The following is a 17515-nucleotide window of genomic DNA, read 5'->3' as shown; positions in this document are numbered from 1 at the left end:
GTCTAGTGGAAGCGTAAATTTAACATTGTCATTGTTTCAGTAACTGAAAACACCAAACCCACAATCCTGCAATGCAATTTTAAAAGTAAGTTTTCCCACCAGAACCACACTGTAGTTTGTCATAGTAGAGAATACTTGGGAGACGGAGCAACTAAAATCTTCATGGTAGAGAACTTTCTGTGCCTCAGGACATAGAAGGCACAGTAAACACATTAGGCACAAGGAATTGCTGAGATGTATTTATTACAAAATCATGTCTTGGGTATTTAGAGTAAAATTTATTCATATCCTGTCTCATACCAAAGGACTTTGTATGGGAATATAAGTGAGAGAGAGATCCCTTGCACAGATACATTTTTAGGTATAAACAACATGCAAGAGGAATTGCTTAACAAACTCAGAAAAACATCACCTGTTCAGCTTGTTTAGATTTCTAGTGGGTGAAACAGGACAGGTTCCTAATTCGTCTTCCACTTTCCTGTTCTTTAAATATTTATCAAGACTCCCGAGCTACAGTAGTGCACAAACACCGTAGAAGAGTGTTTAATTCTGTGGAAGAAAGTTTTCCTTTAAACAGGAATATTATCTACCCTGTCATCTTAGGATCCAGTGAAAAGTCTGCTTTAGCTTTCAGGTAATTTTCCATTCAGCTATATATTAAGAAAATCAATGTAAATTACTTTTTTGTATATAATAAGGTTACCATAGTTAACCTTGTCTGAAATGTTCAATAAATTATGCATTTCTATGAGTCTAATAATTGGTAGTAACCTTTGCTCTCAGTTATCAGTAAAAATCTTTAAATCTCCTTTTAGCTTCCTGGTTTTGTAGTGTAGTGTTTGGGTTTTCATTCCATTTTGTATTTTAGTGGGAAGGATACTAATGTCATTTAGAAGGGTGAAAAATACACAGCCACATACTGGGGTAATAACAACAATATGCAACTGGTGTCCGTTTTCAGGTTTTTATATTGCACGGGTGAAAATTTGAGCTATGGAAAATACGGCTGTCTGTCATAATCAAATGTATTCTCCCTTGTGCTCACCATAAACCATTTTCAAAGTCAATTGGTCAAATAATTCAGTGCAGCTGTTTTACCCACTTCATTTTGATTTTTCAGATATTCTGGATGTTTTGTATCATGACAATTATTAATAGAAGGACAAAATGTGCTAAGACTGAACTTCTTTATTTATATTTCTAGCTTTTTCTCCCACACTATAGCATAATATATAACTACATTCTGAAAAAATATCTGCAGGGAAGAGCAAGAATATGAAGCTATTTATTTACAGAAAGAAATTGGGCTTCATCCTACATCTTTTTCAACTCAGCCTGCATATTCAGCACAGATAATAGTATTTAAGAAATAGATAAGCCTAAATCAAGGGAATTTTAGATGTTTCAGAAGCATCTAAAATGGGGCAATTGAATTTTTGTTTGTACTGCTACACAAAGAAAGTTAATGAATATGGACCCTTGATCTTTGGAGGCATGTTTATATTGTAGTCTAGTCCAAAAAGACAGAAGTGGTTAGAATTGTGTATTAGATATATATTATACTTCACTACAGTGAAATGGCTGTATATAAAAGGAAAATTACTCTCCAGTCACTAAACTGACAAGTTATTGTTAAATCTTTATCTGGAATTCTCTTTTAGAAACATTCACATACTCAGTATCTTGGATGCAATTCATAAAATGTAACTGCACTTTTGTTTTATCTTTGGGCTTGCAAAGCAATCAGTATTCAAAAAAAAAAAAAGAAAAAATCTCACTACTTAAAGGCATTCAGTGCAGAAATAGAGCACAAGACAATGAAACAAATGTTTCAGCATTTAAAACAATAAGGCAAGATTTTGTAATAAATACCCAGCTTTTGACTTTGGCAGTTCTCTGGAAAACAGAAATGGAAAACCAGAAGCTTCCACCACTTTTACATGGAACTGCTGATGACTTTGAAAACTGCCAGCTGCATGACTGCATTGACTGAGAAGCAAATAGAACAGCGAGATTACTGCGATAAGGTGAATTCAAGCAGCACACTTCCACCCTTGGGTTCAGCTGGAGCTTTTCGATTTGTTACACCACTTTGACTTCATGTCCCTTGGAGAACAGGCAGGTTATGTGTCTGGAGCAGCTCTCTGTTATTCTGAATGCACAGATTCCAGAATCATCCTCCTGTTCTTGTGAAGAGAAATCTCAGGCTGTTAATACTCTACCTTGTAGTATTCAAACTGTGATCCATTCAGATTCAGTTGACCAACAGTGCATTTCAAACCTCTCCTTGGCTTGACGAAGGAAAGCTGAATACACATTAATGACCATCATTTAAATTGGAAAAGGCCACCATGATCATCAAGTCCGACCTCAGCTGAGCACCACCTAGCACTGTCATATATGGCTGCTTCTTGAACATTTCCAAGGATGGTGACTCCACCACTTCCCTGGACAGCCCATTCCAATGCTTAACCCTCCTTTCAGTGAAGAAATTCTCCCTGGTGTCCAACCTCAATCTCCCCCGGCTGTTTCCTCTCATTTTGTCAGCAGTTGGCTGGGAGAAACCTACATCCACCTGGCTACAAACTCCTTTTAGGCACTTGGTGGTCAGGTTACCCCTGAGGCTCCTTTTCTGCAGCCTAAACAACCCCAGCTCCCTCAGCTGATCCTCACTGGACTTTCTTTCTCAAACCTTCACCAGCTCTTGTTGCCCTTTACTGGAGTCACTCCTACAAGTTCTGTTCCACCTTATTTTCTCTCCCCTGTTGGGCTGGGAAGGGGAGTGATAGAGAGGCTTGGCAGGCACCTGGTGTCCAGCCAAGGTCAACACACCACAACTGGTCAGGTTTTAATGCTATGAGCTCCAACTCTGGCATCCCCTGATAAGGGTAGCCTAGAAAACTGGATTTCCTCAAAAGCTCTGCTTTCACTGCAAAATTAATGTATCTGGACATAATTCACAACACAAATTGTAAGTGAAAACAGATACAAGGTAAGTAATCTCACACACCACTAAAGTTACAGCTTGATGCAAGCTTTTCTTATATTTAGAAAAATTTGCTGAGCAGACAATAACTGTACATTTAAGCATTTGCATATGTCTTAGCCTTTTATTTTTTTAAATACAATTTCGTTGAATTGTTCAAAATAATGGATAGCAAAGATGGACTCAGGTGCTAGGTCTAACAACATCAACAGCAAAATTTCTACAGTTTGCTGAAAATTTTGAGGGTTCAGATTAGCAATGGTTTACCTATTTCCGATCAATTTTTGCAGCAAGGTTCTAAAGGAGCAGTATTAAACCAAATACTCTAAACATTCTGTTCAAAGAAATCTATATTTATTAATACATTTTAGAACCTTCAGGACTTGGATTCAAAGGTGTAAAATGTACTGAATGTAATCTGAAGAGGAAATTATAAAAATGAAGAGTTTGCTTTTCATGGTATTAGCAAAAAACATGGTAATGAAATTGCACCCACTTTCTAGTGGACTTTATAATCAATATTTAATTATTAATTAGATTTCAGGGATATATCCTAATCCAAATAGATAAAATAGCAAGTGTTGAAATATCAGTGTATCTTAACTTTTTCAAAATATTAAAGTACAACATTTATACATTGCTATTTCAAAGTACAAACTTCTGCTTGTGCGAATAAACAGTGATCTAGCATATAATATTTTTGCTGCAGTCAAGACTTCAGGATAGATAATTTTTTTATCTAACAGCTGAAAGTGCTGACATCATAGATAGCTGAGTCCATAGAACTGTTAAGCAATGATTCAGCTTCTATACAACGAGACTATACCAGGAAATGCCACCAGATCTTTAATTATGTGGCTGAACACTATGACTGATCAACTAGCTCTTGTCTGTTCAAAGTAAATGAGCTTTTGGGATGAAGAAGCACTCTTTTCTGAAGGTTTGACTTTTTTACTGCAAGTATCCACACCAGTTCAGTTCTTTCTAGCTACATTTCATCCCATACCATACAGGTCCCCTTCACCTTTCTTTGTGGCATAATTCATGAGTACAGCTGTGCTTAACTAAAGAAACTTGTTGATTTGAACACATCAATAGCATGCCTGTGTCTAGTCAAGTCAGCAGCAATATGGTAATCCTCTTTGAGAACAGCAAAGCAGCAGGAGTCTTGTGCAGGGGAAAACCTCAGCTTAGCTTTGTTAATTATATTAAGAAAAGGTCTATAAGTAAGCACTGGCAGCTGTTGTCTGTTCTTCAAAATTTGCTGCAATTATGCCCAACGAAGTTCATCCATCTCACAAACATCTCAATCAGGGATGCATTAAGTTACAAAAATAATCTAGCCAACATGTAAATAGTGGGCTATATAAGCAATACAAAGCTTTAGTTTCCCCAAGAATCTTTCAAGTTACTTGTTACATCCCTGAAACGGTGGCTTCTAACTCATTGCTTGCAGGTGGTGATTCAGAGCCTTCTGAATCTGCAAAAGGAAAAAAATATTAAAGTTCACAGAATAATTTCAACCATAATAATAAAAGGTCATCTAAAATTTTTGGTTTCTTCCTCATGTCAAAATACACATAAATTCCACTACTTTTAATTTTGAATTAACAAGATAAACAAGCTACCTAAGAAATTTGCAAATCTGTACCTACGCCAAAACAAAGAGATTATAGATTTACAAATGGAATGGATTGTATCTCCTTCCTGATGTGTCTAGGGCTTATTCTGTGCAAGTAAGAACAGAGAAAGCTCCATCTCAAAAGGGAGCTGCAAGGTGCTCATGCTGCCAATTGCTTTGGATGAACAGAAAAAAGTACACAAGTGGGGAAAAAAAGTAAAAGCACTACCATCAGCAATCACTTAAAAGAATCAAAAGGACAAGGTCAAAACTGAAGGAAGACACACATCTGGATGAAACGATATTGTTAAGAGCATTAAAAGCAATCTCTTTTTACACTGTGATACAGAACCAATCTCTATTGGAATAGCTATGATTGCAAACAAAGGCAATAGAAGTAAAGCAGGTATCACACTATCGAAAAAAATGAAAAATAAAAGCAACTCAAAAATTAGATGTATCTATATGTCAACCTATGCAGTACACTGACTTTTCAGTAGCCTTTATAGTGTACCCATATTTTCTTCTCTTTTGCCTAAGTGGTATAACCAAACCAATTTCATGCTTACTCCAAAAAATTTTCAAGTTTTCTTTGTATCTCAGATGTCTCATTAGAGGCACACATATTAAAGAAATCAACTAGCACCAAATTAAGGAAATTGAGATTTTGAAATCCCCTTTAATTTTACTCAGAGTAATGGGAAAGAAAAATGTCAGCAAACAGGACAGTTGAATAGAATCTGAAAACAAAGAAGAACATTCAAGGTTTTCTTTTATGATGAGGAAGAGCACTTTTAGGCTTCATGGTTGACATGCTGGGTCACTGAACCTCTCAAAGCAACATCCTCTGCATGATCAGAGTTTGGATACTTAAGTTAACTTGAAAAGTGGCTTCTAATGTTAACCATTCTCCTTCAGATCCAGACCGAGATCTGGCTTCATCCCTCAGTTTTATGACATTTTTTCTTCTGAACAAAACCACACAACTTCTAGTTCTCTGTTTTCTCCTGATACTCACCTGGAGGAAGAGGTTTTGCACACACACAAAAAAAAAATTAAAAAAAAATACACTGTAGCTACATTAATGGAAGACACAAAAATTAATTCAGACAGAGCTGAAGTGTCAGAAAAATTAAAATACCTGGCCTCTAAGACTTTCATACATTAACATATCAAGCCAAGGGATACAAAAGGATTCCCTGACACAACTTTAAAAAAAAAATTCCAGTGCAGGGAATGGGAGGTCCAATAGCATTTCCAAACATTGCTATAGAAAACTGATAGAGCCAGCATGGTTACCAAAGCAAAAGGTCTTTGACAGAAGTAAGAGAAATTTTCCCACCCTTTAACCTTTATATTTGTTTCCAAATGAAGTATTCGTAGCTATTACTACTGTGAATGATAAAGTAAGGTTTGAAAGCATGACACTGGATAACTTTTTTCTCTTAAACTGCTGAAATTCCACTGCCTTCAACAATGGGCATATATTTATTTTGACAAATTTCTACAAGCAGTGCTCTACTTCTTAAACATGAGTATCAATGACACTTGTGACAGAAGTTTTCGGAAAAATATTAGGAGCAAAAGAATATTCATACCAACAAGGCAACAAATATTTTACAGTCTGCTTAAATTTAGGCAGGATGGCTGTGTCTCTGCAGCATTTTATGGAAACACACCACAGAGAAGCCCCTGGATCAGAACACAGAAGCCCCTGGATTGGAACAGAGCATACTGCAATTGTAGAGATGAAAAAAGTCCATGAAAGCGCCTGCCTTCACTAACTACAAACAGGAGCACTCCTTTCTTTAGCTGGTTATAGGGTATTGTAAACTAAGCACAATAATTCAGTGTGTCTCACCATATTCAGAGAGCCACACAAATACTAAGGCTGCCCTCTGCTGTTACCTTGAGAGCTCAGCTCATTTTAAAAGAAAGCTTTCAATAACGTTACCTTCAGAGTGCTCACTATTTTCTGATGTCTCTTCAATCTTTTTTTCCCATCCAGTAGACTGCTGCAACCAGTCAGTCCCATAACCACTGCTTATTAATTTGCTAAAATTTACTGCTCCACTTTTTCTCTGAGCAGGCCTGTAAATACAAATATATTAAAGGAAAACAAAAGCAAAAGTAAACAGAAATGGGGGCTACATGGAAAAATAATATTTTGCACAGAAAAGGCCTTATATTAGAATTTATTTCTAATTATAATACCAATTTTAAAATATAACCATTTCTAGCCTTATAATTTATTTATAAATAACAAAACATATATTCTACATGTAATCATCTAAGAAGAAAAACCAAAAATAAACAAAAGCACAGAACTATGCCTGATTTAGTATTGTGCAAATTTACATGAGAAGAGACATCTGTTTCATTGGAATTTCACATTTATAATGCTTACACAGTTCTGGTCTTAAAGACAAAAAGTGCAAAATAATATGTAAGTGAAAAAGACTGACAGTACTCATTCTGTGGTGCACAAAAGTTAAATTATGTTACAAATTTTTTCTTAAATTCATTTGACAGTTTAATCACTTATTTGGCAGCATTAACATAGTTCTAAAACATACTAGGACTACTGATGACTGAGCAATAAATTTTTCAGACAAAATATGCTGAAACAATTCAGCTGTGCACACAACTGATGATGTGGTTACATCACATCACAAATGACATAAAAATTTGCTTACAATTCCTCTTTCAGGTGTGCATCAGAGTATTTTTGCTCTGTATAAAGGCTTCTAAAGGCTTCTAAAGGCTACAGTTTATGTCTTTCCTTAAAGTGTCAGTCCTACTTGTTTCTCTGTAACCTACACTAACAGAACTAACAATGTAGATTATCATTTTCACCTGTTCACTGGTATTAAGAAAAAAAAGCAGTCTAGAATAACAAAAAATTCTGCTACATGATGATATGCCACTCTATGTTTAGTTTTCTTAACACAAAGTTATATTGAATAATTTTCTATGAGTTAAAGTACTGTTATTTTAGTTGCTTTAGACACTTTTAAAATTATTTTAGCATCACATATGATAACAAATTTAACAGCAATAAAGATCCACAAGGACCATACACATATCAGCTAATTCCTGCACTTTCACAAGGAACAATTTTACTTGTACACATGAATAGTTGCAGGCTTAGGTGTTCAATGATTTTCATAAATGCACTACTTACATGGGTGGGAAGGAAAGCTTATTTTCTCCACTAAATTCCTGATTTGTAGAAACAGTTGGCATTCTGCTTGGATATTTAGGGCTTATAGGTGGAAGCTTTACCTGTGTTAGAGAAATCTTGGCTCAACAAAAAAGGAGTTATGAAAAAAATAAGAAGATAACACAATAGCATAGCCTTCAAAAGTGAGGGTGATATTAAAGGCCTAACTGTGTTCAAATTTCCATGTCTTATCTACATTATTTCCATAAGTACAAGTAATGGATTATTGAGAAATAACAAAAGATAAAGCAGCCCCTTAGTTAGTTATTCTACATGAGATTCGCTGTTTCTCTCTCCACAGTGTCCTCTACACAAGCCTTTCCCTCACGGTACACTTTAAATTAAGCTTCAAATTCAAACTTATCCATAGCAACTTCTCATCTTGGACCATTTCTCTTTTTGCAGAATATGAAAACAGACCAGTCTTACTAAACTCAGGAAAACTAGAAATTAACTCACGGTTTAATTGCTACTTCTTTTTTAGTTTGTTTGGTTTTCGTTTTTAATAAAAAGCATAAAACATCCTATATAATAAGAAAACTGTTGTGGTATATTAATAAGAGGTTTGATATTCAAACAAATACATATATATTGGGGGAAGCCTACAACAGAAAAATGTATTTTACTTTTATCATCTTTCCAATGACAGGTAAAGAAACTCAGTGTTGACTAGAAGACTGAAACATGACACCTAGAAAGCCAGAGAAAGACAACACACACCCCAGAACTGAAAGTGGGAAAACCAATAAGTAGTGGAGAAACATGAGCAACACATACCAAAGCTCTTTATTTTAACTTTGATCAAAATAACAGCTGCTAAAGGGTCACCTCACCTCCCTCTCAAATAAAAGCATGAAATTAAATACCCTTAACAACTCCCAGATATTTTTCACTAATAGTTGCTAAGAAATTCTGAGTTAAAAAAAACCAAAACATCTTTAAAAACTACTTACAGCTTCCATCATTGCACAAAGAAAAGTGGACAAGGGGGAAGTCCTGAAGATAGCACAGAATTTTCAAAGCTTATTAACAAAGTTTTTGTGTTACACTAAAATATCCTTTGAGTTAGAACCTACATATTATTTGACTATTTTATTTTTTAAACATGCAACACAGGAGAGTGCCCCATGGAATAAGAGATGTTATTTGCAGGTTATTTACAAAAAAATCAGGACAGAGTAACTAAAAGTGAAATATATTGTTCTGTAAATTTACAAGTACATTAAGGCTGACAATACTTTCCACGTATGTGAACATAGATACTGCAATACAGTTAACGAGTAAAAATTATGAAGTGCAAAAATTAGATGCATGAACAGCAGTCACACTAGGATTGCAGATGCTACAAAACACCCATGAAAACTTCTATAAGGAGAAGATTCCAAAATGTAAACACACCAAGGACTTCTCAAGGAGCTTGTGCACAGTGAGTATGGAAAGAGCAAACAAAAGCATAATAGCCTTTGAATACATCTAAACAATGAACTAATTAGGAAGCCTCAAAGAAAAAGCAGATCTGAATGTTCAGAGAATGTAAGTTCTTTTATTATCTCAAAGAAAGTGAAACCTGGGACAGACAGTTGTACTGATTCTGAGCCAGGATGTCAATGCAAACACGTGTAAAGTCAGTGCTGAAACCCCTTCAGACTTCAGTGGAGTCAGACTGGGCCATTTGTCAAAGAGGAGAGATGAGATCAGCAAGAGCATGCAGTGATATCAGAGACAGCTATGTGAGATGAAAAGGAGGGTCTTTGTCCAACCTGGAGGTTAAAAACCACATTAGCTGCTTAGAACTGCTTCTCAAGTTTGCTCACACTGCTTGCTGAAGCAGCCTACTTGTGCTTTACATTTCAGAAATGCCATCCCATTGCGCAGAAATGCTAGCACTGCCTTCCCTCTATCACTGGACCACTTCAGATTTGACCTGCAAGTTTCAGATCCAGGACACAATTACCTACAGTTTCAACTGACAAAAACAACCTCGGGTGACATTTGTCACATGCTGAAGGCAGGATGGCACGAAGGGCAACACAGAAACACAACTCAATTCGATAGTCAGGATAAACAAATAGCAGATGGAGAGAGAGATTTCCCTCTTGGCATCAAACAGGAGCACAAGGAAAGGAGGTCTAGTAATTAAAGGGTTAATTAAAGGACAAAGGGAGAGTAGAAGTAGAGAGACTTCGACTAGAGACAGAAAAAGGTTCAAACTGTCCAAAATAAAGTCAAGAAAAAGGGGACAGGAAAGACAAAGAGAAAAGTCTTGAAGGCTGTGAGCAAGAGCATCGTTTTAAATGTTGCCTTTCTTGGCATTAAATGAGAGGCCAGCTTATACTGCAGGGATCAAACCCCTCCTCGCTGTTCAAGTAAACTAATTAATGACAAAAGTAGCAATGGAACGGATCAGAATTTGGCTTTGGGGGGCACCTGCAATCCATTCAGGTGCTATTTGTTACTTTGCTGCACAAATTCAGCATTAAAAGCAGACTCTTGTGCCACTATACTTCAGTGATTATAGCTGAGGGGGCTTTTTCCCTTTGACAAGTCTCTATTTAGTAACAGCCACCAATTTTCCCACATAAAACAAACTGCACAGGGCATTTTTTTTTTACAAACAAACTACACAGGACATGTTCTTGATTTAAAGTGTTTTCTCCCTCTGTGAAGAGATGGTTACAATATACTCTAAAAATTACTATGTTTATTATAAATACACATTTATTAATCTTGGATTCAAGAAACATGACCTAGAATATGTACTGCATCTGGCTAGCATATGAAGAACAATGGATACCTGCAGCCAGATAAAAGATAAGAGATAAAAGCCTTTAGATTAAATCCTGGCTCCTGTGTGATCAAGGACAAAATTTCAAATCTCTCTCTGTGGTAAAATCCTGGCCTCAGATGAGCAACCATTTTGCATCAGCACATACATACCTAAATACATATGCATCTATACACAGACATTTCAGACAAGTGCCTGAAAGAGAGGACTTCAGAGATGAAAGAATAATCTTACCAGTGCCACAGGGATATTGCCAAATACTGATGCAAACTCTGATGACACCTCCAACTGACCTCTCACCCCTACAGGCCTTCCTCCTTCTTAAAGCCACAGCTTTTTCAACCCAACCCAGCTGGGCCATAAGATGCACAGGCAAAAGGATCACTGAATCACAGAATGGTTTGGCTTAAAGGGTCCTTAAAGATCATCAAGTTCCACCTCCCTTGCCACAGGGACATCTTTCACTAGACCAGGTAGCTCAGAGCTCCATCCAGCCTGACTTTCAAGACTTCCAGAGATGGGGCATCCACAATTTCACTGGGCAAGTTGTGCCAGTGCCTCATCACTCTGACAGTAAAGAATTTTTTCCTAACATCTAGTCTAACCCAACTCTCTTTGAGTTGAAATCCATTCTCCTTTGTCCTGTCACTACATGCCCTTGTGAAAGGTCCCACTCTATCTTTCTCACAGGGTCCCTTCAGATACTAGGAAAGTCATAACTAGGTCACCCCAAAGCCTTCTCTTCTCTTCTCTTGGATGAACAATCCCAAATCTCTCAGCCTTTCTTCATAGGAGAGCTGCTCTATTCCTCTGATCATCTTTGTGCCTTCCTCTGGACTCGCTCCCACATTTCCCTGTCCCTCCCTATGCTGTGGTCCCAGATCTGGATGCAGCACTGCAGTGGGGTCTCACCAGAGCAGAGCAGAGGGGCAGAATCCCCTCCCTCCCCTGCTGCCCACGCTGCTTTGGATGCAGCCCAGGACACGTTTGGCTCTCTGGGCTGTGAGTGCCCATGGCTGGGTCCTGTCCAGCCTCTCACCCACAGCACCCCCAAGTCCTTCTGGGCAGGGCTGCTCTGATCTGTTCATCCTCCAGCCTGTGCTGATAACAGTTGTCCCAGCACAGGTGCAGGACCCTGGACTTGGTCTTATTAAGCCTTGTGAGACTTCCATGGGCTGCTTCTCCCTGCGCCAGAAGTCCATTACTCTGCCATGAGCACAAAGGCTAAATCCTTCATCCACTCTTTGCTGATTTGCAAAATTCTCATGTAATGGTCCCCCGGATCTCCAGTCCTCCTCTACACAGCAAAAACCACAAGGACCAGCAGAGATTGTAATACTTAGAACAAAGCAGCAGAAAGGCTTTAAACCCTCAGAGCAAAGGCCCACTTGGGAGCAATGTTTTCCAAACCAAGCAGAAGAGGTACCCTTAGGGGTTAAATGGTTTTGCACTTGTTCCTAAGTGCGCCCTTTGGGATTTAACTCCACAGTTGCATCATGCATGTCTCTTCTGAATAACTGCTTAGTCATACTGGACTGAAAAATATTTTCAATACATCCAGTTTTTGTATGTATTGAATACTACCAGAAATACTTGAGGTAGTTTGCTGCTGCAGTGTGATCATGAAGTCAAATAAATAAGAAATTTAGAAATTTGCCTGTGGTGTTTTGGAATACATTATTCTTACCTTTCAACAAACAAGTTGTATGGTAAAAAACTAAAATTGAGACTCTTTGGTAGGGTTAGTTCCATTGTCTCACTTGGAAGACTCTTTGGGAAGATACTCTAAGAGCATGGGATAGAAACTTCTCAAAAGAGGATATTCAAGAAGTAGCTGTGAAAGAAGCACCATGTGACATTTCAAGATACATTATACACTTTTCAGTGTACTGTGAGGCACAGCCAAATTAGAGTTGGTGGTGTGGAGGTAGAGCTAAACGTACCAACACAAAATCTGTCTTCCCAGGCACCTAATCTTACAGAGAAAGACTTGGTAGATTTAGAACCTTAGGCAAAACATAACTTCAGCTTCCAGGAGAATAGTGTAAATTGTATATGAGGGCCTCAGCATATTCACGATCTGAGCTGAATATATAACATTTATTAATTTTGTATTTAGTCCTAAATAAAGCATATGACTGAATGAAACTATGTCTCAACCAAACTCCACCAAAACTGAAATGAATCTCAGTTTCACTTTACAAGTCACCACATGGGTTTGAACTACTAATATCAAAGTTAAGTTTGACTCTTAGGGCACTGAACATAATTGGTTCTTAAGTAAGGCAGTGAGGAACAGCACTTCCTTTCAGTCCTAGTTGAATTCCTTTAAGAGGCACAGCAGCAAGTCAAGTTTTTATTTTCAGTGCCTTAAATCTATGATAGAAAAAAAAAGAAGCTTTGCCTACAAGCATCAGGCAAATTACAGTTTAAACATATGTTGCTTGTTTGCCTGTTGCCACAGACTCACTAGACATTCCCAACCCTATTCAGTAATGAGCTGTTCCCATTTACAGAAGACATCATTCTGAATTTTCACTAGTTACTCATCTCAGCAAAGGCTGAGGACTTTTTTTCCTAAAATGCCCAACATCTACCCTTCTGTTGAAGAAGGGAGGTACTAATGTTCAAGTACATCAAATGCCTTTCCAGGTATACCCCAAAGGCCTATGGAGGATACAGCAACTGAGTTTACAAAGGATATTTAAAAAGCATGAGGCTTCAGCATCTAAATTGGGCAGGGGCAGGGAGGATGAAAGAGGGAGGATAGCAGAAAGGTCTCCAAGACAAAACACAGGTGTCAATACAGAAAGATTTGTCTGGGGCATAGCTTGTTCTATACTTACTTTGTCTTGGATACATCTTTCATTCAAAGACAGCCAACACAGTATCTCTGGGAACACTCTTGCATTTCAAACTAAATTAAACTCCTTTGTCAGAATAGTCTTCTGTTCTCCTCTTCTTTCTTCCTCACCCAAGATTACTAAACAAGATGTCTCTTCCCCAAGAATGAATTGCAGGGGAAATAAAGTATAAGATAGAAACTAACTACTGCTTTTTATTTATACTGATGTATATATACCATGTAATGGGAAACTGCATTTCTGGTTCTCACACTACATCTGCAGCACTTAAGAAAACATGGCTTTCTTTTTGTTCTCTAACTGCAATATAAAAATTGATTCTGGAATACCGAAACATGGATTGCAGCTTCCCTCCTGTAAGAAGCAACAGAGATGTTTTCACAAACTCTACAAACAAAGCATAGTCACAGCATACCTCTCCATCCTACCTTCTTTTTCTCTGCATTTTCTTTGTCCTCAGCTTCCCGCTGCCAAACACTTTTTGTATCAAACTCAAAAGGCCCTCTTCTTCTCTCATAACTCTTACCATGATGGTCATCAGCCATAAACTCTCTGTGAACCATATAATCTGGTAGAGAGGAAACACAGCTCCTGCAGGCAAAGATTTAATGCTTCTTTGTACAAGGTATACAAATCCTGCACTTCAGTGCAGAAGCAATCAGAAATGTTAATAGGTGAAGAGGGAGGCCAAGATGTGTTGGGCCTTAGCAATCTTACCGTGGTTTCTCAATCCCTGCAGGATTGGCACAGTGTGTGAACCAGTCAGGTGCAGCATATGCTGCTGGAGGGGACTTCATTACCACAGGCGTGTAGTGCTTCAGTAAGTCTGGAGAGAAAAAGACAAAAGCCAGTACTTTTCTGACTTCTTATCTAGTTGCAAAAGCACTACCATTGTTCTCAGATTGCTGTTTTGTCAGGTGTAAATTAATTTCCTCATTTTTTCCACAAGTTTATTTCAAAAGTCCAGAGGATCCTTCTGTAGCATCTACAAGCACTTTACACTGCACTCAAGCAAAACCAAAGAAAACAAAGGAAAACCAAAGAAGCAGATATAAACAGATGCTCACCAGGTCGGCCTCCTTGCTTTGCCAGCCTCACATAGGCTGAATCAGTCTCTTTGATCCTCTTCCCGTGGCACCCAGGCAGTGGCACTTCATGGGGAGCTCTCGAAAGGTCACTGAGACCCAGAATCTGGGAGGGAAGTGGGCTCTTCTCTGGTTGTTTCAGTGGCATAGGGTATTGCTGTCCTGCAATAATGGAAAATATTTATGGTAAAAGTTAACTGATATCATCCCTTTTTCAGGCAACTTAACAAATTGAGCCCACCCGGAACATGAACAAGATGCTACATTTCATAGTGAAGACAAAAGACCAGGCTTGCTCATTCTGGGGGATATAGCACAAGCAATTTCTAGAGAATCAGATGCAAAACACTTTTGTTTCAGATCTGAGACAACATTCAAGTTTTCCTGTAAAGTGCTCTTTACGGGATCCTTTAAAGAGGATCATGCCTCTTCATTCAGAAAACTATTTCCAAGGACACATCAAAAGCAGTGAAAAGTACACGAGACAGCAGAAAACACTTCAGCCTTTGGTTTCCTTTCCTTCACATACACTAACTAAAAGCAAAGTCAGTAGCTATCCATTAGCAGGCCTTTATTTGTAAAACCAAACCCGATCCTCAAATAAAAAAAAAAAATAAAATCCAACACCAAACGCCCTACTTCTCCATACATTACTTTCTCAACTTCTAGTGAGCAAAAGAAAATATAAACAAATCCTTCTAAATGGGAAAATGAACGGCAGATAAATAAGAAAAGGCCAGTACTAGGTACTGTGCCACAACAGATGCACAGGCACTTACCGGCGCGACTCCAGCCGCAGCTGATGCCGTTCGTCGCTGTAAGGACACCGCTTCCAGGAGCAGCTCGCTGAGGAGCTCCTGGCACGCACACACACGCTCTGGCTGTGCCCCAACCCCAAGAACAAGGCAAAGCGCTGCCGCTCCCCGGGGTCAGGACGCGGAGGCACCAGGACGCGGAGGCACCAGCCCGCTCCCGCTGCCGCCTCAGGGCGGGTCCGTCCCCGGGCGCTGTCCCGCTGCCGCTGCCCGGGGTCCCCGCTGCCGCCGTGCCGGCAGCTCGGAGAGCCGAGGGCGATTCCCCGAGGGGCGACCCGCCCCCCCGGGAAACGGGCGCGGCGGAGCCCGAAGGGGAGAGGCGGGCGGAGCCGGAGCCGGAGCCGCCGGGGGCGGAGCGGGACAGCCTGCGGTGCCCCCCTCCCTCTTCCATTTCTTCTGCCGGGCTGAAACTGGGCCCCTTGCCCGCCGCCGCCAGCAGCAGCAGGGGCGCAGAGCAGAGTGGGGGCCGCTCCCGGCTCGGGAGCTGTGCCAAGAGGCCTTCCTCCCAAAGAGGGAAAGACGCTCTCCCACTGTGACGCCCGCCCGGACCTTGCCCCTACTGAGAAATTCCATCCCAGCTGAAACAAAAAAATCTATCCTATGTTCCATGGCATTTACCCTTCTGTACTATTTCATTTTTGCCTTCTGGCCGGTCCATATACTGAAAGCCTGCTGGTACCCTTTTGGGTCCTTGAAATACCCTGCTTTGAGATTTTCTTTGTGTTCCTGGAGCTGGCAAGCCACCTTATCCACCAATGCTGCTTCTTCATCTTTCCATGTCTGGGACCTGGAGAACATGGAAGGATGATGGGATATAGTGGGAGAACGCGGAGGGTTGGGGAGACATAAGAAAATAGCGGGGTGATGGAACATGAAGAATATAGTGAGACATAGAGGAGATGGAGGGCCAGAGAGGTGGTGGAATGGGGGGATGATGAGTCATGAAGATGTTGGGATGTGGAGAGAATGGACAGATAGTGGGACATGGAGATTGTGGGATGTGTAGGGACATAGAGGAAATGGAGTGGTAGAGAAAAACATATAGGGATGGTGGGATACGATGAGACAATGGCCCATGGAGGAGATGGAGGGCCAGTGAGAAATGGAAGGTAACAAGTTGGAGGAGACAGGGCTGTTGGGCCAAGGGGTGGTGGAACGATTGATGGAAAAGCCAGACATCTGAAAGCATTTGGGACAGAAGGACAGTGGAACACAGTGGAAATGGAACATGGTGGGCAGTGGGACAGAGCAGTTGGTGGCTAGGGGAACACTGAGGCCAGAAGCAGCACAAGCTGCAAGCTCAGGAACCAGGAGATCCCTGAAGGGCTCACCCAGGCTCTGTGCTACATGTGGAGGTACCAGATGCTGCCTGTCACCTCCTGGGGACCATCCCTCCTCAGTCCCATATGTGCCCCCCGGCACATCTCTTCCCACACACAGACATGGATTGGTGTGAGGCAGGTTGAGATACCCCGTGAGGCAGTCTGAGGTCAAGGTATACCCCATGGGTGAAATCATATTGCATTGTGGGGTGGGCTGCAACATCCTGTGGGGTGCCCCAGGTCCACACGGGTTGGCAGTCCACAAAATTTTTAGGGCTGGAAGGAACCTCAGAAGATCATCCAGTCCAACTCCCCTGCCAAGGCAGGGTGACCTAGAGAATTTACACAGGAACATGTCCAGTTGAGTTTTGAATGTCTGCAGACAGGGACACTCCACAGTCTCCCTGGGCAGCCTGTTCCTGTGCTCTGCCACCCTCAATGTAAAGAAATTCTTCTTCAGGTTGAGGTGGAACTTCTTGTGTTTTAGTTTATGACCATTGCTTCTTGTCCTGTCTCTGAACACCACTGAAAAGTCGAGCACTATCCTCTGGACACCCGCCTTTGACATGCATTGATGAGATCCCCTCTGAGTTTTCTCTAGACTTAGGCCCAGCTCCCTCAGTCTCTTTCCCTGGGGAGATGCTCCAGATCCCAAATCATCTTCCTGGCCTCCTGGACCCTCTCCAGTAGCTCCTTGTCTTTCTTGTGCTGAGTAGCCCAGAACTGGAACCACAGCAGATGTGGCCTCACTATGACTGAATAGTTGAGATAGAGGGGCAGGATCATCTCCTTTGACCCTCTGGTCACACACTTC

General features: G+C 40.2%; 1 protein-coding gene across 1 annotated transcript; it reads right to left on the bottom strand.

Moving 5' to 3' along the window:
• Positions 1 to 3076: 3076 nt before the first annotated feature.
• On the bottom strand, positions 3077 to 15467 carry C1H7orf57 (chromosome 1 C7orf57 homolog). Its single transcript, XM_036406475.2, has 7 exons — positions 15344 to 15467; positions 14547 to 14726; positions 14197 to 14305; positions 13908 to 14070; positions 7792 to 7892; positions 6562 to 6698; positions 3077 to 4466 (listed from the first exon to the last, which is right to left on the bottom strand). The coding sequence occupies exons 2-7, from the start codon at positions 14710 to 14712 to the stop codon at positions 4402 to 4404; spliced, it is 741 nt and encodes a 246-aa protein (XP_036262368.1). The 5' UTR covers positions 14713 to 14726; positions 15344 to 15467; the 3' UTR covers positions 3077 to 4401.
• Between the last annotated feature and the right edge of the window lie 2048 nt (positions 15468 to 17515).

The sequence above is a fragment of the Molothrus ater genome, chromosome 1 (genome assembly GCF_012460135.2).
Source record: "Molothrus ater isolate BHLD 08-10-18 breed brown headed cowbird chromosome 1, BPBGC_Mater_1.1, whole genome shotgun sequence".
In the NCBI taxonomy this organism is placed as follows: Eukaryota; Metazoa; Chordata; class Aves; order Passeriformes; family Icteridae; genus Molothrus; species Molothrus ater.
Note: the sequence above shows the minus strand (reverse complement) of the source record. Positions and strands in the feature narration are given on the sequence as shown.

Coding starts and splice junctions, on each gene's coding strand:
- C1H7orf57 (XM_036406475.2), bottom strand. CDS start 14,712: ATGCCACTGAAACAACCAGAGAAGAGCCCACTTCCCTCCCAGATTCTG. Junction 14,306..14,546: donor AAAGCAAGGAGGCCGACCTG/GTGAGCATCTGT, acceptor TTTTCTCTCCAG/ACTTACTGAAGCACTACACG. Junction 7,893..13,907: donor AAAATGCAGAGAAAAAGAAG/GTAGGATGGAGA, acceptor TCTCTAACACAG/GTAAAGCTTCCACCTATAAG.